Genomic DNA, 26,663 nt, shown 5'->3' with positions numbered 1-26,663 from the left:
CCCAGAAATCTAATTCAATAAACTCAAATGATTCTAATGCTCACTGAAATTTGATAACTGCTATCCCAGATTTATTATGTGGATAGAATTTGAAACTTCACAGATTTCCTACCTGATGGTGAGAGAGGAGGACCAGAGAGCATCTGAACAGATGAAAGCCCTTGGGTCACCACTATTCTGGCTTTTTCCCTGAAGGGAAATAATCAAGATTACAAAAAAAGGTGAGCTTTTCTCTGAAGACCATTTTCTTGCTCATGGTTTTCTTTAAATGTTTAGACTTGATCTTAACGTTTATGGAAACTTTAATGTGTATATGCAATGTAACCGAATAAAAGAATAAATGAGAAAGCCAGATCAGAGAAAAAAAATGAAATGAAGAAAAATGAGATAAGTGTTGGTAACCGTTTAGCACATAGTCAACATTCGAGAAAGACAAATTGTTCTCCAGCTTTTCTTTCTCTTGTTTTCTGTAAAAAATAATCTCTATTCTCTCTGTTCTCTGATTTCCCTTTAACTATGTGATGATTTGATTTAAAACATTTCTTAAAAAATATTTGTTGAGCATCTAGAATGTCAGGTGCAGATACATCTAAGGAACTCTGTAATTTCTTGTGGATGGAGAGTGAGCAACAAATACATTTGTTCATACATAAAATTAGATATGGAAGAAAACGAGAGGATATGAATGGTGGGAGGGTATTTCCATTTGGGTACTTCTAAAAGGGCCTCTCTAAAGTGGCATTTGAGCTGAGAACTGAAGAGAAGAAAAAAGGAACTAGAATTATAAAAATATGAGAAAAGCATTGCCAAGTTTAAAGAGCACAGATGAATTTATTATCATACCTGGAATGGACAATGGCCCAGGGGAAGCTGGAGGTGACATTATATGTAAGTAGGGAGATCACAGAGAATTGGTCAGCCACTTGGATTTTATCCTAAATGTAATGGATAAAAAAGTTGTTAGAAACCTTAATTTAGGTTTAAAATAGTACTCTGGTTGAACCAAGGAGATGGAAGTGCGAGTGGGGGAGGGCTGAACATAGACTAGTTGAGCTGTTCTAAAGGAACACATTTTAAAGTGAGCTGGGGAAAGGAAGGTATTGTTTGAAACTCTGAATACTGTTTTGGATATGGGAATATGGGGCACTTATTTGACATTTAATTGCAAATGAGTTGGAAGTCTTGTATTTAGGTAGAAGATTAAATTGGAGGAAGTGATTTTTGGATAGGTGATCATCTGCAGAGACAACTGGAAATAGAATAAGGGATCAGAATTGACCCTTGAAGCACCCCAAAACATACAGGTACAAAAGGATGTGAGGTCAAAAAGGGATGCTGAGAAGCAAACCAGTAAAGTGGGAGGGGTATCAGATCTCTAATCTTGATAGCAAAGAGAAGGAAATGTTCCAAGGAGAGGGTCATGGTCAACTTTATTAACTGCTGCTGAGAAAGTCAAGTAAGATAAAGCCAGGAGCAGCTGCTGAATTGTAAACGTGTTCATTTTACAACCGATCAGTCTTTTCAGTTGAGTTGTCTAGGACATGTTCAGGCAAAACACGGGAAACTACAAAGAAGGTTGAAGACTCAAGTGGCAAAAAAAGGAAATTGGAGCAAATTCAAAGTGGATGGCAAGTAGAGAGAAAATATTTGCTATTTGTGTATTAACAAGGGAGTGATATTTTCAATGTATAAATATCTCTTAAAGGGAAAAACCTAGTGAAAGAAAATGAGTAAAAGGCTGAAACATGGTTCACAGAAAAAGAAATAAAAATGGTTCTTTAGCATATGAAAATAAAATGTAGGGGCTCCTGGGTGACACAGTCAGTTAAGCAGCCAACACTTGATTTTGGTCATGATCTCTAGGGTCAAGATATCGAGGTCCATGGTGGAAAGCGCAGATTTGGCTTGAGATTCTTTCTCTCTCAGTCTGCCCCTCCTGCTGCTGCTCAGACTCACACACTCTTTCTCTAAAATAAGTAAATAAATCTTAAAAAAAAAAAAAAAAAAAAAGTGAACTGAACGTATGTAAAAATACCATTTCTCACCTACCAAGTGGGCAAAAAGTTTGACATCTTTCTCATATGTTGCTTGGAATGCAAAATTGTGCAACCTTGTGGTTGGGACTCCAGCAAAATGTGCCAAAATTATAGATTAGGTATATTTTCATCAGGAATCCCATTTCTAAGGAATATACCCTTTAATACAAGAGTCCTGAACTTTGGTCTTTTGTGCTTTGCACTCAAATTATTGATGAAGACCCCAAAAAACATTTTGTGTGTTGCACCAATCTGTAGTCACTGTATTTAGAAATTAAAACTGAGTTTTTAAAAACATGTGTTAATTTATTAAAAGTAAACATAACATTTTTTTAATGAGGAATCCCCTCTGAGCAGTTACTAAAAAGAATGGCCTGGTTTTACAATTTTGGAAATCTCTAATTTTTGGTTCATCAGACAGCTATTACTATCTGCTCCAGCATTTAATCTATTGCAATGCTATTTTACTTAAAATATATGAAGAGCATCTGTCCTCACACAAGTACATTGTTAAAAAAGGAGAACATATTCTAATAGCCTTTCTCCAATAATTGTGACTTTTCTTCCTGAAGTCATCAATGAATGTTTCCTTATATTAAAATCCATTGGTGTATCTTATACTCTGCATCCACATTTTACCCTTGCATAATCTTATAACATCATGTGTTGGTCTTTCAGAAAATATTGGTTCACTGAGTTTTCAGACTTTCCAAATGTTGACATATTTCAATATTCAATATCCAAGCCACATTTGTTAATATCACCACCGATTTTATCAGAAAAGAAGCTATCAAAGTCTTGGGGAGCTGTCAAGCTTACAATAGTGGATACAAGTTTTCCAAAGCCAGAATTTTATCATTGACAAGATGCTCAGTTGGTTTCCTTGAAATGACGAGGTCACTCTGTTAGTGTTATCTTCCAAATTGCTACAATCCTGAATAACCACATTTGTCTCATTTGTTCTTTCAACAAAAAATGTGCTATGAAAAAACATGGCTAGTATGGTGTATAATTCAGTTAATAGAAAGTGTGTTTTCTCTGGATAACCACTGTAATCCCGTATGCATCCTAAGTGCTTTATGCATAATTTTCCATTTTGTCACCCAGAACGGTAACTAAATCCTGTACTCCAAAGTTGAATTGTCTTGCTTCATCAAGAAATTAAGAATACCCCTAAGTAGAAAAAAAATTTGCAAGTGTGTAGAAATTGAAAAATACAATACATGACAACAGTTGGTATTACTTCCTTGACTAATGGTAAGATGCCAACGGTTTTATCTATCAGTGTAAATGTCAGTAAAAAAAAAAAAAAGTGAATCAGGTCTTGGGAACTGCATTTTGAAAACTGCTGCTTTAGTATCCTAACAAATAAAGTCATCCTATATATACAATTAATTAGCTTCAGAATCATAAAATGTTGCATATTCCTAAAAATAAGGTGTGAAAGGGCAGCAGGTGTAGTCGGAGGCCGGGTTTCAGGGGTAGTGAGAGCATGAGGGGGGCGAGAAGCTAGTGAATCCACAAAGGCAAGTCTGGGGGTCCTGAGGCCTGCCAGGGTCATGTGCTTCCGGAGACACTGTCTGAGGAGCTGGTCAATGAGATGGAACGGGAACAAACGGAAATAGGAATGAGGAGATACATAGATGCTATTAGTACTCCGTGCTGTGGTGTGAATGGCCGCTGCGGCAACAGCTGGAGATGGGATTAGAAAGAACGAGGGCAAGGCCAATTCACTGGGGGAACAGTTTCCCCAATTCCCCTTTTAAGATAATTACAGTGTTTCTGGAGAAGAGAGATTTTATTTTTTTATTTTTTTATTTTTTTTTGCTCAAGGGTTATCGGGATTGTCGGGAAATGGGGATGCAGGAGATTAAGGATGCCTTGTTCTGTTTCTCTAATTTGGAAAAAAAAAAAAAAAGGAAGAAGAAAAAGAGAAGGCAGTTTCCCGTTAGTATTTTTGGAAGTGCTTTTTTTTTTAAATATATTTTATTTATTTATTCATGAGAGAGAGAGAGAGAGAGAGAGAGGCAGAGACACAGGCAGAGGGAGAAGCAGGCCCCATGCAGGGAGCCCGACGTGGGACTCGCTCCCGGGACTCCAGGATCACGCCCTGGGCCGAAGGCAGGCTCTAGACCTCTGAGCCACCTGGGCTGCCCTTTGGAAAGTTTTTATTTGGGGGGGTTGCCTTTATATATTTTTAACCGATTATCTTTTTTTTTTTTTTTTTTTTTCCGATCATCTTTATTCACGGGCCTACTCTCAGTCAACACGTGCCCTGGGCTGTGCGCACCACACTCCCGAGTCGCCCCCACCTGAGGGGCTGCACCCTAACAGGAGCTGGAAAATGGACGCCTCCTTAGACTTGGCCCCCGGGTGCCGCTCCCCCTTAAGGAGGCACTGGAGAGCGGCCGGCATATAATGGTCGGTGCAAGCCCCCAGAGAGGGCGTGCGTCCTTAAATGCTTAAGGCCTGGCTTTGCCTCCCTTGAGGCCCCGGATGTGCCTCCCAAGCTTATGAATGTGGCATCCTTGAAGGGAGTACCTTTTCTTCTTTCTTTTTTTCTTTTCCTGTCTTTTTCCTTTTTTCAACGCCTTATAGGAAAATGGTGTGCTGTGTGCTCACTCGTGACCATATTCTCCGCCACTGGCTCTAAATTCTCAGGAAACTTGAGAGCCCCTCCAGTCTGCGGCTGAGCACCTGGTGGCTGCGGACCTGCCAGTCGGGGTGGGCGTCAGGGGTCAGGGGTCGGGGGTCGGGGGTGGGGGGGCGGAAAGCGCCCACCTGCTCTGGTGCTTGGCTGCTGTGGACGCGCAGTGAGGCAGGCCTGTGCGACTGCCCCCAAGTCCGCGGCCCTCGTTTCCGGTCCCAGTGCACGTGGGCGTTCGCGGCCTGGAGGCCCGGGCCATGTCCCGAAGGCTCAGCGCCCAGCGAGGGCAGAACATCCCAGAGGATGCCTGCTGTGAGGAGCACCGGGAGCCGCTGCGGCTGTTCTGTGAGGATGACCAAGCCCTGCTCTGCGGCCGGTGCTTCCGCCCCGAGGAGCACGAGAATCACGTGGTGAACGGAGTGCGGGAGGCTGCAGACCGTTACAGGGTGAGCTTCCGGCGGGCCCGCGGGGAGCCTCCTGCGGCCCCGAGCGCCCGGCCCCGACAGGGTGAGCCTCCTGCAGGCCCCGGAGTGCCCGGATGTCACAGGGTGAGCCTCCTGCAGGCCCCGAGCGCCCGGATGTCACAGGGTGAGCCTCCTGCAGGCCCCGAGCGCCCGGATGTCACAGGGTGAGCCTCCTGCAGGCCCCGAGCGCCCGGATGTCACAGGGTGAGCCTCCTGCAGGCCCCGAGCGCCCAGCCCCGACAGGGTGAGCCTCCTGCAGGCCCCAGAGTGCCCGGATGTCACAGGGTGAGCCTCCTGCAGGCCCCGAGCGCCCGGCCCCGAGCGCCCGGCCCCGACAGGGTGAGCCTCCTGCGGCCCCGGAGTGCCCGGATGTCACAGGGTGAGCCTCCTGCGGCCCCGGAGTGCCCGGATGTCACAGGGTGAGCCTCCTGCAGGCCCCAGAGTGCCCGGATGTCACAGGGTGAGCCTCCTGCAGGCCCCGAGCGCCCGGATGTCACAGGGTGAGCCTCCTGCAGGCCCCGAGCGCCCAGCCCCGACAGGGTGAGCCTCCTGCAGGCCCCAGAGTGCCCGGATGTCACAGGGTGAGCCTCCTGCGGCCCCGGAGTGCCCGGATGTCACAGGGTGAGCCTCCTGCAGGCCCCGAGCGCCCGGCCCCGACAGGGTGAGCCTCCTGCAGGCCCCAGAGTGCCCGGATGTCACAGGGTGAGCCTCCTGCGGCCCCGGAGTGCCCGGATGTCACAGGGTGAGCCTCCTGCAGGCCCCGAGCGCCCGGCCCCGACAGGGTGAGCCTCCTGCAGGCCCCGGAGCGCCCGGCCCCGACAGGGTGAGCCTCCTGCAGGCCCGGAAGCGCCTGGATGTCACAGGGTGAGCCTCCTGCAGGCCCGGGAGCGCCCGGATGTCACAGGATGAGCCTCCTGCGGCCGGAGCGCATGACCGTCACACGGTGAGGCTCCTGCGGGCCCCAGGTTGAGCCTCCTGCAGCCAGAGTGCATGGCCGTCACACGGTGAGCCTCCTGCAGGCCCGGGAGTGCCCGGATGTCACAGGGGGAGCCTCCTGTGGGCCCTGGAGCGCCCGGATGTCACAGGGTGAGCCTCCTGCAAGCCTGGGAGCGACCGGCTTTCACAGGGTGAGCCTCCTGCGGCCGGAGCGCATGGCCGTCACAGGGTGAGCCTCCTGCAGGCCCCAGGTTGAGCCTTCTGCAGCCAGAGTGCATGGCCGTCACAGGGTGAGCCTCCTGCAGGCCCGGGAGCGCCTGGATGTCACAGGGGGAGCCTCCTGTGGGCCCTGGAGCGCCCGGTCGTCACATGGTCAGCCTCCTGCGGCCCGAGAGACTCGTCGCCGTAGGGTGAGCCTCTTGCGGGCCCTAGAGCGCCCAGCTGTCGCAAGGTGAGCTTCTTCTGAATCCCAGAGCTCCAGGCCGTCACAGGGTGAACCTCCTGCAGGCTCAAGAGTGCCTGGCCGTCACAGTGTGGGCATCTTGCGGACCTCAGAGCGCCTGGCCGTCACAGGGTGAGCCTCCTGCGGGCCCCAGAGCGCCCGCCCGTCGCAGGGTGAGCCACCTGTGGACTCCAGAGCCCCCAGCCGTCATAGGGCAGCCTCCTGCGGGCTCCGGAGCTCCCTGCCGTCACAGGGTGAGCGTCTTGCGGGCCCCCGAGCGCCCGGCGGTCACAGGGTGAGTGTCCTGTGGGGCCCGGAGCGCTCGGACCCTGGCTGCCTCCTCTTATTAGCTGATCTGGAGGACAGAGCTTGCCTTTGCCATTCCCATTCCTCCCAGCAGTGTCCTATCAGAGAATGTTAAATGAATACCATATTTAGACAAACTACAGAGCAAAGCCGACCTCGGGCTATTGGCCTTTCAGCTTCTAAGATTAAAAATCTAAAGTTTGGGGGTGCCTGGGTGGCTCAGCGGTTCAGTGCCTGCCTTTTGCCCAGGAGATCCTGGAGACCTGCCATGGATCCCACATCCGGCTCCCTGCGGGGAGCCTGCTTCTCCCTCTGCCTGTGTCTGCCACTCTCTCTCTGTGTCTATCATGAGTAAATAGAATTTTTTTTTTTTTAAGATTTTTTATATAAGAGTTCTTGCTGCCCCTGGGCGGCTCAGTCGGTAAAGCATCTGATTTCAGCTTGGGCATGCTCTCAGGCTCCTGGGATCAAGACCTAGGTAGGCCTCCTTGCTCAGTGAGGAATCTGCTTGTCCCTCTGCCTCTTCCTTCTCCTCTGTCTCGTGTGTCAGTGCACTCTCTCTCAAATAAGTAAAATCTGAAAAAAAAAAAAAATCTAACTGTTCTAAAGCAATTACTTTACCTGGAATTCTGTGATCTATTTCTCTGCAGAAATTATTCCAGGGGATATTGAACACATTGAAGAAGAAACTTGAAGTAGCGAAAAGCATATTGGCTGACGAACAGGAAAGAATGGTGATGATTCAGGTCAGTGCTTATTTCTAGTCTGAGCAGGGAATTACCTATAACGTTGGGCAGCAAATAACATAAAGTCAGAAGATAAATAACAAAGCAGGGAAAAAAATACTTGAAATCCATAGGTGCAAACAGTGTTCCTTTCTTTACGAATAAAGAGTTGTTGAAAGTCAATAAGGAAAGACTAGACACTCGATAGAAAAATGATCGGAGAAAGGAGATTTCACAGAAGAGAAAATGCTACTGTCTTTTGAACTATAAAAAGATCCTGAACTTTGCTTATGGTAAGAGAAATACAGATTAATTCTTAAATGTGTGAGATGTCATTTGCAACCCTTGATTGACAGGTAAAAAAGATTGATAACACCATTTATACCAATGCCACGGGGGAATGAGCATTCTGAGTACCATTGGTGGCCACATAAACCCTGAAACCATTTAAAAGGCAGTTTGAGAATTACTATCCAAAATAGGGCTAGTCATCTGTTATGCCCACATTTCACTTCTGATTTTACACCTTTTCTTCCTGTTTAGCTCTATTCTGTGCCGGTATCCCAGCTTCTGGGTCTTCATCTTTTCCATTTTTAAAGAAAGTAAATGGCCACATGAGAATGGTAGAGGAGGAGAATTGACTGGCTTTCCAAGAATTTTTCAACTAATCCTCATTTTTTCAGCCTGAAGCACCATATATTCAACAGATTTTGGGGTCCCACTGTTTGCCAGGAACTATACTAGGTGCAGGGGATTTAGCAACAGGAGAGGAAAAAAAAATTCTGCCCTTGTGCAACTGAAGGTGAATAAAACAAGGAAAATTGGGATCCCTGGGTGGCACAGCGGTTTAGCGCCTGCCTTTGGCCCAGGGCATGATCCTGGAGACCTGGGATCGAATCCCATGTCGGGCTCCTGGTGCATGGAGCCTGCTTCTCCCTCTGCCTGTGTCTCAGCCTCTCTCTCTCTCACTGTGTGCCTATCATAAATAAATAAAAATTTAAAAAAAAACAAGGAAAATTAATGTTATATGGTAAATATTATATGTTCTTCAAAAAAAAAAATGATGGGATGTGCTTTGAAATGAAGTGACCTTGTTCAGAAAGTGGCATTTGAGAAAACTCAAGCTGGTCAGGAATTCAGTTACGCAGCTTTGGGAAGGATCTGGTGTGTACTCAGTTGGGGCTGGAAAGGGTATAGAAGCTGGTAGATGAGCTCAGGAGATAAAGGGGCCAATTCATATAGGGCAACTTGAATAGGTTTTTTGTTTTTGTTTTTAGATTTTATTTACTTATTTGAGGTGAGAGAGCATGAGCTGGGAGGAGGGAGGAGAGGTAGAAGCAGACTCCTTGCCCAGGACCCCGGGATCATGATCTGAGCTGAAGGCAGATGCTTAACCGGCTCAGCCACCCAGGTGCCCCAGGGCAGCTGACTGACTTTATTTATTTATTTATTTATTTATTTATTTATTTATTTATTTATTTCACTTTTTTTTCATGACACAGAAATAGAGACATAGGCAGAGGGAAAAGCAGGCTGTCTTTGGGGAGCCCATGTAGGGCTTGATCCCAGGACCCTGAGATCACTATCTGAGCCAAAGGCAGATGCCCAACTACTGAGCCATCCAGGCGTCCCAGGGTAGACTTAAGTGAAATAGAGAAGAAACCTGGGGAAAGTTCTGAACACGGATAGCTTGGTCGAATTTCCATTTTCACAGAAGCACTCTGGTAGCTGAAGTTAGGACTAGACTATTGAAGAATGAGAACAGAGGTGAGAATACCTGCCAGGGGACTGTTGCAGTAACCAGGGGCAGGGGCAGGGGCACGGTGAAGGTGGGGGTAGTGGGCAGCCCGGGTGGCTCAGAGGTTTAGCTCTGCCTTCAGCCCAGGGCCTGATCCTGGAGACCCAGGATTGAGTTCCATGTCAGGCTCCGTGCATAGAGCCTGCTTCTCCCTCTGCCTGTGTCTCTGCCTCTTTGTCTCTCTGTATCTCATGAATAAATAAATAAAATATTAAAAAAGAAAAAGAAGGCGGGGTAGTGGTAGAGGTGGTGTGCAGTGGTCAAGTTCTTGATAAATCTCAATTCCATGGAGTCTCGTGAGATGAAGTATTAAGCTGGCTACTCCCAACAAACATCTCTAGCTCAGATTACGAAGTGATAAGCTTGCAGTCCATCTTCCTACTCAGCATTTCTCTATCATTGTCTTTCACTTGTCTAAATGACAACTCAGAATCTGCATATCCATAAACGAGCTGCTAATACACTCTCCACCTGTGGGACCCATCCCTTATTTATTTCATTTTCTCTGTTTTGGCTACTTCGTTCTTCCAGTTGCTTTGTCTAAAAACCTTGGAGTCACCCTTTCATGCCTGTTTTCTCACACTCTCCATTCAAAGTATCAGCAAAAGCCATTTGCCCCATCTTCTAATTTTCCTTGTCTCCTCATCTTTGTCACTGTGATTGTAGATTTCTCAGGTTTTTTTTTTTTAAGATTTTATTTATTTATTCATGAGAGACACAGGCAGAAGGAGAAGCAGGCTCCATGCAACGTGGGACTCGATCCGGGGTCTCCAGGATCACGCCCTGGGCTGAAGGCGGCGCTAAACCGCCGAGCCACCTGGGCTGCCTGATTTCTCAGTTTTTAAGTCAATTAACATTTCCCCATCTTCATTTGTCCTCTAAGATTATGTTGATGGGTTAGTTGATCTTGACTTGAAACTTTCTCTGTCCTTTGTATTTATTCCTCTTATTTCTTCCCCTGTACCTTATATTTCCTTGTGTTTATATTGGAATTGGAGATGGAAAGTGACCATAAATATTTATCTGTGGGGTTGAACTTGAAGTCTATCATATCTGTGTTTGATGAAGGGAGAAGAGCAGGATTTTAAAGAGATGATTGAGTCTGAATATAGGATAAGGTTCCGGTTGATGGTTGAAGAGGAGATGAATGTTCAGAGCCAGCAAGGGTGCATATTCAACCCCAGCATGAGGGAAGACAATCAGAATCAGCTGATGGAGTTTGCCACGGAGTTGAAGGAGAAGTCCCAGGAAACACTACAGGTGAGATAGGGAAAACTGCATGCCCATAGTGTTTGGGAAATGAGAGAAAGAAGAGCTGAGCATTATGCTGATTCTAGAATGAGACATCCATTGACAACCACACATGCATTGAAAGAATGTATATATTCTCCCAGCCGTTCTATATCTGATCATTGATCTTATAAATACACTTATGTGCATATAAAAAGATGTAAGAATAAGGGAATGCTGTAGTCTTTGAAGCCAGACTGATGAGGTTCCTATCTGGCTTCTGCTATTTTACGAGTATCTATCTGGCTACTTTAACTTGTACACGCGTTTAACCTGTGACTTCATTTCCTTAGCTATAAAATGGGGATAACACCCCTAGTTTATAATACTGTTGTGAGGATTGAGTGTGATAATCTACATGAAGCTCTTTAAACAGTGTTTGTATGTATTATGTAGTCAATACTATTAGGCATTATTATTAACATTACGATAGCAAGAGATTAAATGCAACCTATATCCATCAGTAAAGGACTCTCAAATTATATTATGTATTTTCAGTGGAATGCTTTACAGCATTTAGTAAAGATAACAAAGCTTTATGTGTACAGATAAGAAAATTGTCTCCGAAAGCATATTTATTAAGAAAAAAAAAAACAAGCTGTGATACCAGCAATAGGGTATAATGTGCATCATTTGTGTTCTTGAAAAAACAGCTTTTGTGCTTACATGGAACATCTTTGTACGGATAAAAAAACATCAGTGGCTTGATTATTTCTTACTAAGTTATTAAATTATTAGATTCAAATCTTAAGGATATAGGAAACTTCTTAACAAAATGGCACAGGAAAATAATGTGATCTGTTTTAGTGTCGTTTTCTGAATAAGTGGACTGCATGACACTCCTTTCATGTCAACATAAATATATTGTGTCAAAGAATCAAGTTTCAGTTGAGGTGTCTTAACACAGGGGGTATTGGGCCTTATCTAATCATATGTATTTCTGGAGTGGCAGGCAGCAAAGTGGGTTTAGGAGGTGGTTGAATTAGTGAATAAAAGAAATTACCACTTGTTAAATACTAATAAGGAGATGCTTTTGCAGAGACTGAATGATTTGGGGAAAGAGAACATGAATAAACTGAAGGAGAGTGAAGTCAGGCTTTCTGAACAAATCTGCAGCCTCCAAAGAATCACTGCAGAGCTAGAAAAGAAGTGTGGGGAATACACCCTAGCATTGCTCCAGGTAAGATTCCAGAAATCTTCACTACAGGATTTGAGAAATAAGAAGTGGACAGTATCCATTAGGGATCAGTTCTAGAATAGTCAAGGGTTTTCAAACATACATGGAGGCTGTATAGTTATTTTCCAGGCATCAAAAGCATTATAAATTGTCTAAAATTTTAGTGTAGTGGAGAGCTAATTTAATATGAATTCTCGCCTTGAGGCTATCAATAATGAGTTTGAATTAAGGTGTCCCTTGATAGGGTAAAAAATTGGTTAGTCGAATTATGTGTGATACATCAGTACAGTAGAATATTTGCAACCAGAAAAAAAGAATGAAGCAACTCCATAGTGGTAAAAGTTATTTTCAGGATCTTTAGTTAAAGTAAAGCATGCGGAACTGCTTTTTGTTTGGTTTTGGTGAATATGTGTCTATGTATAGACATATGCTCGTTAACATTCACAGACTGCCTTTGGCAAAATAAACATGAAGATTAGAACACAAACATTGAGCGGTAACCTTGGAAAAACAAGGGTGAAATTTATTTGTATAGTATTGCATATTTTAAGCCTTGTAACATGCATTACCTTCCAACAAGTAAATTATTATCTTTTTAAGACTCTATCCATCTCCCCCTGCCGCTGTGCTCATGTTTATAAAGTGAGGGCTCTTATTTTAGAAGCACTTACACATAAATCATTAGGTTCTCTACTAGGGCCAGACATACTACCAGACAGGTAAGGTAGGTGTGATTCAGTTATGCTCAGCTTCTGACCTAGCGCCATCCACCATCCCCAGTTTATTAGCAGGCTTCTTCACCTCCTCAACTCTTGTTATCCACAGCATAAAAAGCAAGTAAAGGGGCAGAGTTTGATTGATGACCATTCTGGGTAAGATGGCTGAGGTGAGGTATGGACAATATGTCCCTTGGGAAATGGAGATCAAAACCACAGTGAGATAGATCCTCTCAACTGTTAAAATGGCTATCAGCAATAAGAGACGGTGGGTGCTGCTGAAGATGTGGTATGAAGGGAGCACTTGATACCAAGTACCAAGGGATTCCTACTTGGTAAGAATATAGATTGGTCCGACCCCTACGGAAAGTGATAATAGAGATACCTCAAAAAATTAAAAATAGATTTACCATATGATCCAGCAATTCCGCTTCTGGGCATATGCTCAAAGGAAACAAAAACAGGATTTCAGAGAGATGGATGCACTCCCAATTTTGGAAATAACCCAAATGCCCATTAACAGAATGAATGGAAAAATGTAGTATATATACACAGTGGAATATTTTTCAGCTATGAGAAAGGAAAATATCCTCCCATCTGTGACAACGTGGGTAGACCTTGAGCAACTATGCTTTAAGCAAGATAAGTCAGAAAGACAGCTATTATGTGATGTCACTTACATGTGGAGTCTAAAAAAGTTAAACCTGTTTAAAAAAAACGGAAGTAAAATGGTACTTAATGGGGTAGTGGTGGAGGGGCATTGGTAAGCAAAATGGTGTTTCTGGGTAAAACCTTATAATGAATAGTAGTAAACCATAGAGATGTAATGCATGGTATAAGGGATATATCAAATGATATAGTATTATGATTGTATGATATAGATATTGCCATGTCAGCAATCATTATAATATTACAAGTGTATCAGAATAACACACTATACACCTTAAACTTAATAGCACATGTCAAATTTCTACAATAAAAGAAGGAAAAAAAGACATCCGGGTTAAATATAAAAGTTGCCAGCATATCATTGGATTCATCAGGTGTCAGATTCCATATTAAATGACTATGTAGTCCATGACTATAATAAAATGAAAAAAAAGAACCAGACATTTCCTTTGGGAATACAACAATGAATTCAACCATTTTTCTGCCTTCTATTCAGTGTTAAAATTTGATATCTGAGAATTAGCACCACAAAGCTGGGGAAATTACATACAAATCAAGTTTCATTATTAGAAGATAGTTTTCAGGAGCGCAGCTCGTAAGAGGTGTGGCTTGAATAGTGTAACCTTATCTCTTTTTCATCCTGTAGAATGCGAGATGCTCTGTGGAAAGGTAAGTTTTCCTTTTGGAAACATTGGGATGGGATTTAGGGTTTGATATGTGAGCATACGGGAATACAGATGTTGGCCTAAGTGAGGATCAGGAGGTCATGTAATGACATCCATCCTCTGAATGTGGGGGCTCAGGGTCTGCACAGGTAACTGAGATTGTCCTTTCTTTAATAGGAGCGAGTCACTACTGCTTCAGTGTCTGGAGCCTGCCCAAATCACAGACCTGAGTTTATGCCAAGTGACAGGAATGAGTGGAATGCTCAAAGTTCTCCAAAGTAAGTTGACACACATTCATGATTACAAGGCATTTGATTTTGTATTTGAGAACCAAGTGAACATCCTACCATAAATAGAAATAGATTCCAGAGAACTTAAGGATTTAAAAAGACTGGAGAGTTTAATATACTATACACATTGGATAACTATCAAGAAAATAATTGTACAATCTTTTGTTGAAAGGCTTTCCTTTGCATATCCTTTCCCACTTTCCCAAGCCTGAAATGTGATCCCGAGCAGAGTCTAATAGGGGGAAAAAAAAATTCTAGGGAAAAAATGTTGGCGCCTGGGTGGCTCAGTCAGTCAAGCATCCAACTCTTGATTTTTGACTCAGGTCATGATCTCAGGATGCTAGGATGAGTCTGTTGAGCTCTGTGCTCAGCAGGGAGTTGGCTTGAGGATTCTCTCTCTCCCTCTTCCTCTGCACACCCCCCCCCCCCACATGATCATGCTCTGTCTCTCTGTCTCTCTCTCTCTCTGTCTCAAATAAGCAAATAAGTCTTTTAAAAAATGGCAGCATGTATAATGAAAGACTTCCTACCCCATAGTTCTGCCTTTTCTGGAATGTCCTGTCGCTGGATCCATACAATGTGTGGCCTTTTGTGTCTGGCTTTTTCCACGTAGCCTAAAGCATTTGAGGCACATCCAGGTTTGTTGTGTGTATCAGTAGTTTATTCCTTTTTGTTATTGTGTGGTACTCCATTGTATGAATATACCACAGTTTATTCTTTTGCAATTCCAAGGCCACTGAGTGTTTCCAAATTTATGCTGTAAATAAATTTGCAGTCTTATGGACATGACTTCATTTCTTTTGGTTGCATATATAGGAAAGAGATTATAAAATTTGTTTTCCAAACTGGCTGTGTCATTTTGCATTCCCACTGGTAATGCATCAGATTCAGTTGCTCTGCATCCTCACTAGCATTTGGTATTGTCATTCATTCATTCATTCATTCATTTAAAGCAGACGTAATAGATATGTAGTTGTATATCACTTTAAATTTTAATGAACTTCTGAAATAACTAGTGATGTTGAGCATATTTTCATGTGTTTATTTGCACTTTATTGTCTCTTTGAAGTGTATCTATAAACATTTTCACTATTTTTAAATTTTCTCTTGTATTTAGTGTTGTGATTTCTTTATATATTCTAATTACCAGTCTTTTATCCTATATTTTTTGCATATGTTATCTCCCACTCTGTGATTTATATTTTTTTTTCTTAAGGTCTTAAATTTTAATTCTAGTATTGCCATCATACGGTGTTACATGCTCTATTTCCAACCATGTTGTTGCACAATGGCAAGATTTCATTATTTTGTATGGTTGAGTAATACCCCCTCTTTATCCATTCATCAGTCAATGGATGCTTGGGCTGCTTCCATCTTTGCTACTTTAAAAAAGGGATGCATTTGTCCCTTAGAATTAGTGTGTTTGTTTGTTTTTTTATTTTGAGGGGCAAATACCCAGTAGTGTGATTATTAGATTGTAGGTAGTTCTATTCTTAAGTTTTTGAAGAACTTCGATATTGTTTTCCACAGTGGCTGCACCAGTTTGCATTCCTACCCACAGTGCACAAATGTTCCTTCTCCATATCCTCACCAATACCTCTTGTTTCTTGTGTCGTTGATTTTAGCCATTCTGATAGGTGTGAGGTGATAATCTTGTAGTTGGGATATGCATTTCCCTGATGGTAAGTGATGTTGAACATCTTTTCACGTGTCCGTTGGCCATCTGTATGTCTGATTTGGAGAATGTCTGTTCTTGTCTTTGGCCCATTTTTTAATTGGATTTTTTGGTTTTTGGGTGTTGAGTTGTATCAGTTTATATATTTTGGATCCTAACCCTTTATCATATTTGTCATTTGTAAATATCTTCTCCCATTCAGTAGGTTGTCTTTTATTTTGTTGATTGTTTCTTTCACCGTGCAGAAACATTTTATTCTTTTTTTTTTTTTTGAAACATTTTATTCTTGATAATAGTCCCAATAGTTTATTTTTGCTTTTCTTTCCTTCGCCTCAGGAGACCTATCTAGAAAATATTGCTATGGCCAATGTCAGAGAAATTGCTGCCTCTGTTCCCTACTAGGATTTTTATGGTTTCTTCTCTCACATTTAGGTCTTTTATCTGTTTTGAGTTTTTTTATATAGTGTAAGAAGGTGGTCCAGTTTCATTCTTTTGCATGTAGCTGTTGAATTTTCCCAAAACGATTTGTTGAAGAGTCTGTCTTTATCCCATTGCATATTCTTTTCTGCTTTGTTGAAAATTAATTGGCCATATAATTCTGGGTTTATTTCTGGGTTTTCTATTCTGTTCCATTGATCTATGTATCTGTTTTTGTGCCAGTACCATACTGTTTTGATTACTATAGCTTTGTAATATAACTTGAAGCCTGGAATTGTGACACCTCCAGTTCTGTTTTTCTTTTTCAAGATTGCTTTAGCCATTTGGGGTCTTTTGTGGTTCCATACAAATTTTAGGTTTGATTGTTCTAGTTCTTTGAAAAATGCGATTGGTATTTTAAAAGAGGTTGCTTGGAGTAGTATATATATTTTAACAATATTTGTTCATCCAATTCATGAGCATGGCATATTTTTCCATTTCCTTGTGTCATCTTCAATTTGTTTGATCTGTGATTCCTATTTTCATTTACCTAATATTGTCTTTTGAAGATGTTTGCATTTTTTATATCCTAACAAATCCTTTACTACCCAAACAAAGATTTTTCTTCTAGAAGTTTTGGTTTTTACATTTAGGTCTGTTACACTTTTGGAATTATATATGACTCAAAATCTGGTGCAACTCCCCACCCCTGCCTTTTTTGTGCATGTGTATATCCAGTTGTTCCAGCATAATTTGGCAAAAACACTGTTCCTCATTGAATTTACTTGTTAACACTTTTGTTGAAAATCAGTTGGCATGTACAAGCCAGGTCTACATTGACTCTAATAGGTCCATTGATCATTGTGTTTATCCTGTTGCTAGTACCACACTGGCTTGAATTTTACTCATAGGAAGTCGTAAAATTGGCATGAGAGTTCTCCAAATTTGTTCTTTTAAAAATAATTTTGGTGAGGGACACCTGAGTGGCTCAGCAGTTGAGCCCAGGGTGTGATCCTGGAGTCCCGGGATCGAGTCCCACATCCGGCTCCTGCATGGAGCCTGCTTCTCTCTTTGCCTGTGTCTCTGCCTCTCTCTGTGTGTGTCTCTCATGAATAAGTAAATAAAATCTTAAAAAAATAATAATTTTGGCTAAAATCAGCTTATTGGCTTCTATAAGAAAATTGGAGACTTCAACTGGTATTGCATTATATGTATAGATTAATTTGGGATAAAATGATATATTTTTATTTAGGTCTTTGATCTCACTTATCAGTGTTTTGAACTTTTCAGCAAACCCATATTGGGCATACTAGATGGATCCCTAAGTATTTTATTTTTATTAGTGCTAATATCCATTTCTAATTGAAATTGTATTCATTTCTAATTTATTGCTAGTATATAAAAATATTTGTATATATTTACATTGCATCTTATGACAATGCTAAATTCATTAGATCTAGTGGCTTTTTTATAGATGCTTTGGGATTTTCTACAAAGATACTCAGGTAATCTATTAATACAGGCAGTTTTATTTCTTTCCAATATGTAAGCCTTTTCTACATATTTCTCACCTTGTTGTACTGGTTGTAGGACTTCTAATGTTGAATAGAAGCAGTGAGAAACATTTGTCTCATTGTTGATCTTATAGTACAAGAAAGCATTAAGTCTTTCACCTTGAACTTTGATTTTGGCTATAGGTTTTTTATAGTTGCCTTCCATCAGGTTAAGGAAGTTCTCCTTCTATTCCTGGTTTGTTCAAACTTTTTATCATGAACAGATGTTGAATATTAGATGATATTTCTGTATCTACCAAAATATTCCTAATTTTTCCTTATGTATTAATATGGTAAAATATATTTTTTCTTATGTTGGCCCAGCCTTGCATTCCCAGAATAAACTCTTGGTAATGATGTTTTATCCATTTTACATATTACTGGGTTCAATGTGCTAATTCTGTAAGAATTTTTGCATTTATGTTTTTAAAGATTTTTTTAATATTTATTAATGAGAGGCACAGAGACAGAGAGGCAGAGACACAGGCAGAGGGAGAAGCAGGCATCACGCAGGGAGCCTGACGTGGGACTTGATCCCAGGTCTCCAGGATCAGGCCCTGGGCTGAAGGCGGCAGTAAACCACTGAGCCACTGGGGCATTTATGTTAATGAGGCATTGATATGTAGCTTTCTTTTAATCATCCACAGACACTTTAATTTTATTTTCATTTCTAGATAATCTGTTCTTTGTCAAATCCATTTGGTCTTGCTTTTTTAGCTTCTTATATCCTATAGACATTTTTTAAAAATAAATTTATTTTTTATTGGTGTTCAATTTGCAAACATATTTTTTAAGCTTTCTTTTTCCTTAAAACATGTATGCAAAAATTATTTTAGCTCTGTGCCTAGTAATTCCAATATCTAAAGTTATTCAGATTTATTTCTGCTAGTGTCACTCAGTAGTGCCTTCTCACTCTGGGTGGGGGTTTGATTTTTTAACAGCAAGCTTTGCTTTTTTCCTTGGATATTCTTTTTAGAAATTGAGTCCAAGAATGAATCTATGCATTATTCCAGAGAGAATTTGCATTTGTTTCTGCTGATCTTCTGGAAATACTAAAAGCCTGGGACAACTCAAATTTAAATTTCAGGGCTTATGGCTTTTAAGACCACCCTAATAATGATAAGAATTGGGCTTGAAGTCCAGAAATTGAAGTTCATTTGGCAACAAAACTTGCCGTATTAGATATTAAAGTGGGAAATAACAGACTACTCTGGGCTTTATGGTTTAGCAACTGAAGAAATTAAGCATGCTATTAACTGATGTAGAAACCAGAAAGGGGTAGTTTGGAAGTTCCATTTTGGACATAGTATGTGTGAAATGCCTGTGTTATTTCTAACTGGTATTTGGTAACATCTTTATGAAGTAAGCCTTAAATATATAGAAGGTATTGAAAACTGAGGCTAGGCGAAGTCACCTAGGGAGAAAGGAGTACAAGTTGTAAAAAGGAAGAGCTAGTCTTAAGCCCTGAGAAATCACAATATTTAATGGTTGAGGAGAAAGAGAGAAGAGAAGGAACAGTTCGAGATATGAAGGCAACTGTCACTTTCATTCAAGTGTAAGAAATCACATTGAGCTTCCTTGTTCTCAGCTTGATTTTTTTTTTTTTTTTTTTTTCTGGAGGATTCCCACAGGTTTTTCCAGCCTCTACTAATATGTTCTTTTGATTTACCCAATATCAAGAGCCTGCTGGCAACAATTTCTAGGCATCTGTGTCATACTCTGGTAATATTTAAGGTGAGAGCATTTCAGTCCCAGGGAAAAGCCAGGAATCCCAGGGAATCAAGGCCAGTAACAGGGAAAAGCCTGCTCTGTTAGGAGATTTTAATAAATCTTTAGGGGAACAAAGCCTGGAGTTCAGGCTTGGAGATCTTTATGGGGAGTAGAACTGGCCCCCAGCTGGTACATGATGAGGATTGGATACTGTTTTTACAGCCTGCCAAAGTTCCTATCTGGTCTGACAGGTACTTGTAAACCTTTGTGTAGTTCGTTACTCTTCCTCCTCAGATTGCATCTCCTTCCATTCTCCTATCCACCTTTTCTTCTGTGATGTCCAGTTCTTGAAACAAAGCTCAGAAGTTCCCTTTCCTGAACTAGTAGATAGCCTCTTCCTTTTCTGTGCCTGTGACTTGTACCCATTTGTTGGCATGCCTCTTCATGTTAGAAATCCTCAGTCTTTGGTGGTGGCATGGATGACTTACTGAATGCAACTGAGTTTCTCTCTCCCTGCAGGAGCTGTCACTTTGGATCCTAATACAGCTCATCCCTGTCTGGTCTTATCTGAGGATCGGAGAAGTATATGTCTCAGGAATGTCCAGCAGGATGTGCCTGACGGCCCCGGGAGGTTCATCTTCGAGGCCACCGTGTTGGGGGTGGAGAGCTTCACTTCAGGGAGGCACTACTGGGAGGTGGATGTGGAAAAGGCAACCAGGTGGCTGTTGGGGATATCTGAAGACTCTGGCAGTGGACACAGTGACCTACCCACCGCTGCCAGAGATAAAGTCTTACTCATAGGTTCTAGGATGGGAACTAATTACACGTTCTGGGTCTTTCCCCCTCTGAAGAAGGTCTCCTTGAGGGGAGAGCAGATGCACAAAGTTGGAGTCTTCCTAGACTGCAAGTATGGGCAGTTATCCTTCTATGATGTGACAGATAGATCTCTCATTTATAATTTCTCTTCTCTTACCTTCCGGGGAGCTGTCAGACCCATATTTTCTCTTTGTATCCCAACTGGAGGCACAAATTCTGACTCACTCAGTATTTGCTGTCCTCATGTTGCGTCTTGTGATGTTACTGTTAGCCCACAGGCTTCCTCAGCATGAAATCTAAGACTACTAGGGGCCAGGAAGTGAAGAGCTTGACTTTGTAAAAGGATCTATATAAAGTAATCCAATAAAAGTTTCTAACACTTGATTGAGTTGGAATACAGTTCATTACCCCAGAGCTTTTACATTCAAGAGGCTTTCAACACCTATTTAGTGAAAGAGGTTACATTGAACCTGAGTCATGAATGATAATAATGGAAACACCCTACACTAATTTGAACAATAAATGCATATGCAGCATAAAATTGGGAGCTTACAAAATAATATAGTCTGGAAGTTCTAGCACTAAGTTAAGTACTCTTGCAATTTCTGAAAACATGATTAAATATAATCAAGACTAGGTTTGAGGATATCCTCTCAGTGACATATGAAATGAAGACATCTTATGACTGATCCTATTACTGATGGTGTCAAGACTTCCTAATATCATTCCAGAGAACTTCATTTCCCTGGGTACTCTATCTGGGTGGGGAGGAGGTGTCACAGAAAATACAAATATTTTAAAATTATTTTTTTCAACGTATTCTACTCCTGTCTTACAAGGAAAATTAGATTTCTTAAAAGAAGCCTGATAATTCAATGCTTTGATACAAGCAGTATGTGTATTGTACTTTCTCTCATCTTTCTCTGTTTGATGATCCACTGAAAAGTTTTTTCCTGCAGCCTTGCTTGGGTGGTTCTACAATGCTGAGAAGATGACAATGTTTAAAGAGGGACTTTTATGTAAAAGATTTGTCCTACTTTATTTCCCTTAATATTTTTAACAACCTATAAGTATATATTAATCTTATTCCTCATGTAGAAGTAGACACAGAGGTGATTTAATGTTCCTAAAGTCACACAGCTATTAGTGTTCAGTAAGTAACCAGGATAAGGAATTAAGTCTAGATCATGGAATCAGAAAGCCAGCTCTGTCTCAGGTCCTGTTTCTTAAACAGTAGGTTCCTGTGTATGATAAGGTAGGTCGGTGGTCTCATTCAAGTTTCCTAAAAAATGCAAGCTGGTTTCTACAGGAAGTGGTGGAAACATTTATATTTGTTTATATATATATATATTTATATTTATTAGAGTATGAAGGCACCTGGGTGGCTCAGTTGGTTAAACATCTGCCTTAGGCTCAGGTCCTGATCCCAGGATCCTGGGATGGATCCCCATATTGGGCTCCCTGCTCAGGGACCCTGCTTCTCCCTCCTCTGCAGCTCCCCCTGATTGTGCTCTTTCTTTCTTTCTCAAGTAAATAAATAAGATCTTAAGAACAAACAAACAAAAAAACAAGTCAGGGAGGAGCAGAGGAACATGGATGAGCAGACTGCTGAGTGTAGGGCCAGGAGTGGGACTCGATCCCACAACCTGAGCTGAAATCAAAAGTCTAAAATCAAGAATCGGAGGCTCAACCATCTGAGCCACCCAGGTACCCCTGGAACTGATTTTTAATTGACTATTTAGAATTTTCAAAATTTGCTTTTACTGTATCATACGGATAATTTGTGTGTGGGTAAAGATGTAAGTTTAGAAGAAATATTTGCACATCTTCACAGCAAATCACAAGAAGCCTTGGGGGAAAAATAGCCCTGATCTGAGAAGTAGGGGGTTAGGTTAGGTGAGTGATTGAAAGTAAAACAATTATTGGAAACACTGAGATTAAGGACTTGGAGTAGTGGCTCTCAAGCCTCTTTACAATTTCCTGAGTGAAATGATGCATCATGTAGGCAAATGTGAGAATTAATGTCTCTAAGTCTCTACTGTCATCTTCAAATTTCTCCTGCTTCTGCAACTTAACTATTAAGAACTATTTCAAAAACTTAGAAACCAGGAGAATACAGTATGTCCTTTCAGTGCTGCTCTGGGACATCAACAAGCACAAAAACATTATTTAAATTCTCTAGAAAAATGTATCTGCATTTGACTTTGGTACTTACCATTAGACGAGAACCCAGATACTGAAGTTTAGGACTTTATTTTTTATTTTTATTTTTATTTTTATTTTATTTTATTTATTTATTTATTTTTATTAATATTTTATTTTATTTTTATTTTTATTTAATATATTTTTATTTTTATTTTATTAATATTAATAAATAATATTTATTATTATTTATTTTATTTATTTTATTTTTATTTTTATTTTTATTTATTTTAGTAATCTCTCCACTCAAGAGGGGGCTTGAGCTCACTACCCCAAGATCAAGAATCATGCTCCTGGGGCAGCCCGGGTGGCTCAGTGTTTAAGTGCTACCTTCAGCTCGGCCTGATCCTGGAGACCCAGGATCGAGTCCCATGTCAGGCTCCCTGCATGGAGCCTGCTTCTCTGTTTGCCTGTGTCTCTGCCTCTCTCTCTCTCTCTCTCTCTCTCTCTCTCTCTGTGTATGTGTGTGTGTCTCATGAATAAATAAATAAAATCTTAAAAAAAAAAAATCCTGTTCCTCTGGACCAGCCAGGTACCCCTGAACTTACATGTTATATGAGGATTTGTCTGGTAGGAAAACGACCCCCTGGTTTTATTGCCCTGTAGAATACTAACCAGTTTTGTATCTAACCTAAACAATCTTACTTTAACATCCTTTTTGTAGTTTTGATGATCTGTAAATTGCTTCTCATTCCTCTTGGAACCAACTTTTTCTGATTCCCTAACAAATTGCTGAGTTGAACAAAATTTTGACCTGTTTCTGTGTATATTTGTATGAGAATCATGTGATTAAGCCTTTGAAAGAACAGCTTTGACACAGCCTACTGACCCTCTGAACAGAGATGCCCCAAGCACCCTTGCAGCCACAAGGACTGCACGTGCAAAACTCTATACTTTAGTTACCACTGCTCCATCCCCATTTTTTGCAAACTCTGGCTCATTCTTCACATCTTAGTATAAGTGTTACTCTTAAAGGAGCCTTCCTTAGCATCCTTAACAAGAATGAATCCTGGGGCATCCCTTGTACCAGGTTCTTGTTATGGAAAGCCCAGTTGCAATTTTTAGATTTGGGCAATTCTTCGATTGCCTTCCCCATGAGACTGTAAACTCCTTGAGAGTAAGAACTATGTCTGTTTCTGTTCATCCTTCTAATATTCTGGTGGTAAATACCCCTGAGCATGTAAATTCTCAAATATATACTGAAAGAGAGGAAAAAAGCACTGAGTAGTATGGTAGCTTGTGGGGCTGTTGGGTGATGCCAGAATGTCAGAGTCCTGGAGTGGAGAGATGTACCTGTGTCAAAACTAAAAAATGAGTAAAGAATATTCATATGAAGTGACTTAGTTGGCTGAGGCAGCCATAATAAGTACCACAAAATGGGTAGCCGGAACAACAGGTGTATTACCTCCTAGTTCTGGAGGCTAGCCATCTAAAAATCATGGTGTTTTTAGAGTTAGGTCCTTCTGATGACAGTTGCATGTCACTTTCCTAGCTTCTGGTGGTTTGCTGAGAGTCTTTGGTGTTTCTTGGCTTATTGATAACACCCCCTTCTCTGTCTATATCTTCACTTGGCATTCTCCCTATGGCTCTGTCTCTTCACATGACTTTTTCTTTTTAATGAGGGAATGAACCATTTATATTGGATTAGGGCCCACACTACAGTATGTCTTCATTTTAACTTAATGACCCTATTTATAAACAAGGTCACACTCAGGTACAGGGAGTTAGGACATCTTGTGCATATGGCAGGGGAAGTAGAGACAATGACAGTTCAACCCATAGTAAATTGGTTTGTCTAGAAATTTTTAATGTGCAGTAGCAGGTTTGCAAATTCGGTTTATCCTAAAATCACCTGAGGAGCTCTTAAAAATCTGAATATTTAAGCCACCCCTCTTGACACACGCCAATTACCTTCAAGTTTTGGGTTGGAACCCAGGCATCATTTTTCCAAAGCTCCCTTGGTGGTTACAATATGCAGACAAGATTAAGAAGAAAATTAGTAGAGACAAGAAACAAAACTGGTTTGGTCAGGGTCAAAGCCTTTTGTGTGGCTTGCAATTGCATGTCTTAAAACTTAAGGACATGGTGATAATACTGGGGAGGTGGACTATTTGGTTTTCAGATGAGAGGAAGTTATACATAGTCTCTAGTGATGAGCAAGTGTGCGTAGTTCACATGACTGGGACTACCAATCAGACTGCTGTTTAAGGAAAATTGTTGGTAACGTATAATTAGAAATTGCTTTAGGAGACCATATGTCTTGGAACTCTGGGCTAAGTAAGAGAAGGATATTGGATCCTCAGAGCCTCCAGTGGTTGGGAACACCTGGATTATCCAACCACGCTGGGGAGCTACTGCTACCCTTAAAACACTTTACATATGGCAAGGGTTTTTTTTTGCTTGGGGTACTTTTAAGTTAAAAACCCAGTTTCATTCTCTGGTTATAACTTGGAAATAGTGCTCTACAAATGTGTAGCAAAGTCCAGCTGTGAGGCTCTTTATAGCTGAACTACTGATACCTTTCTGGGTTAAGAATAAGGGAAGGCTCACAGCTGCTGCCAATCTAGACCTACTCCTACCTTCAGTTGAGAGTCAGGGCAGGCTGCTTGAAATCATCTGGGAATAAAAGAAGGAAAGGTAAGTGACCTCACTGCAGTTAATTTTCTTGATCTTGTATAAAGCAAGGAAAAGATAAAGAGAAGATAAAGAATTCATGGAGAAGTCATTTGAGGTTCTGATTTCTTGGCTTTTCTGATTAGAGTGTGATAAACATCATCCATCAGTGGTCCATGGAAGTTAAAAAGCACATAGGGAATGTGAAAAGATGGAGAAGGTTACAATTTAGTTGTGTCTTGACAAATTGGAAAGTTGAGAGAATGGGAAATTTGCCCTGAAAAGAACCTAGTGTCAGGTTGGAAACTTATACCCACAAGAGAAGAAGAATTCTCTGCAGCAGATGAATGGGGTAGGATGACAAAAAGGATATTTAATTTAAATATTACATATTAAGGTAATTTAAGTTTGTAATCTATTGTCTGAAAGGTAAAGTTCTAAATACTTTATATGTATCATCTCATTCTTTTAACTCTAAGAGGTAGATTTTTTACTTCTAATTTACAGAGACAGACATGCTAAAAATCACCAAATAGTAATACAGACTTAAACTGGCAATTTAATCTTTCCACCCACACAGATTGTATCTCCCTAAAGGTATTCAGTCAGATAACTGGGATTGACTGGAAGGAAAGGTGGGGGAAGTAAAAGCCTGATAAGATGTAAAGGTGAAATTCACATTTCTCAAAAGTGGTTGATGGAGAGTTAAATGAATTTTGTGAAAACAGTTTTACATTATGTATTTGTAGAGTAAAATTTTTAATTAAAAAGATTACAACTGAGGTGAATTTTTTTCTGAATATTTTAACGAGTTTGTGTTTATTCTAATGAACAGTCTCTAGTCAGCTAGTCTGCATTGTGTTTCTTTTTTCAGATAGAACTATGTGGTCATTCCAGATACTTGAGATACTAGTGGATTTTTCTCTGAGAAGGTGGGTGGATCTGAGGGTGGAAGAGTACTTGTTATAACCTCCTGAGCTTTTGTTCTTTGGCCTATGAAATTTCTGAAGCTAAAAGCTATTCCTACATTTGATGTTGAAATTTAGAACTTCAGAGATGAGGAACTGTAAGTGTAATTTTTCTCTGAAAATATACTATCCTTTTTGCCATTGTGGAGTTAGGTGGCTTGCTTTGGAGGGAAAGGCAGAGACACTAGTTTCCTGGGGCGAGTAATTTGAGGAATTGGAAAAGGTGTATGATATGCTTCACCTCTTTAGGACCAAAGCCTCTTTAAAAACCTATGAAAAAAACATGTGAAAATCCATCAAGAATATCTTCCCCACCCTCAGAGCCCACAAGGTTCCCAAATGTGCCAACCTCTCAGGCATCCCATGCTTTATGTAAGCTTCAGGGTTCACTTTGTTTTGATATACTCTGGAGTCATCACTGGCTCCTCTATTTCACTCCCATTCTACATTCAGTCTGTCAGCAAGTGCTGTTAGCTCTTTCATATATATCACAATTCAAAGTTGTTTTTTTTTAAACAACTTTCGTCTTACCACACTAGTCCAAACTA

At 41.0% G+C, this 26,663-nt stretch overlaps 2 protein-coding genes across 8 annotated transcripts in view; one reads left to right on the top strand and one right to left on the bottom strand.

Annotated features, from left to right (window-relative positions):
- TRIML1 (tripartite motif family like 1) overlaps positions 1-5,147 on the bottom strand; it is a 31,573-nt gene extending 26,426 nt beyond the window's left edge. Inside the window, exons 1-3 of one of the 2 annotated variants that reach the window (XM_072776098.1) lie at positions 4,818-5,147; positions 844-935; positions 113-189 (exon numbers count right to left, since the gene is read on the bottom strand). In XM_072776098.1, the coding sequence (XP_072632199.1) occupies positions 113-143 (31 nt within the window). In that variant the 5' untranslated portion in view covers positions 144-189; positions 844-935; positions 4,818-5,147. Of the gene's footprint in view, positions 1-112; positions 190-843; positions 936-4,577; positions 4,781-4,817 lie in introns of those variants that run through there. The other variant, XM_072776097.1, reaches the window with a different exon arrangement.
- TRIML2 (tripartite motif family like 2) lies at positions 4,829-20,716 on the top strand. Of its 6 annotated transcripts, none has more exons than XM_072776087.1 (7): positions 4,829-5,231; positions 7,482-7,577; positions 10,423-10,614; positions 11,684-11,824; positions 14,049-14,149; positions 19,438-19,540; positions 20,036-20,456. In XM_072776087.1, exons 1-7 carry the CDS (start codon positions 4,941-4,943, stop codon positions 20,315-20,317), a joined length of 1,206 nt encoding a protein of 401 aa, XP_072632188.1. In that variant the 5' UTR covers positions 4,829-4,940; the 3' UTR covers positions 20,318-20,456. The 6 variants fall into 6 exon arrangements, with proteins under 6 accessions (XP_072632188.1, XP_072632186.1, XP_072632187.1 ...); XM_072776085.1 differs by lacking the exon at positions 19,438-19,540 and adding an exon at positions 13,853-13,875 and having other exon boundaries at positions 4,845-5,231; positions 20,036-20,716; XM_072776086.1 differs by lacking the exon at positions 19,438-19,540 and adding an exon at positions 13,853-13,875 and having other exon boundaries at positions 4,850-5,129; positions 20,036-20,716.
- Positions 20,717-26,663: the final 5,947 nt, after the last annotated feature.

The sequence above is a fragment of the Canis lupus genome, chromosome 15, assembly GCF_048164855.1.
Source record: "Canis lupus baileyi chromosome 15, mCanLup2.hap1, whole genome shotgun sequence".
Lineage (NCBI taxonomy): Eukaryota > Metazoa > Chordata > Mammalia > Carnivora > Canidae > Canis > Canis lupus.
This window is presented reverse-complemented; position numbering and strand designations above follow the sequence as displayed.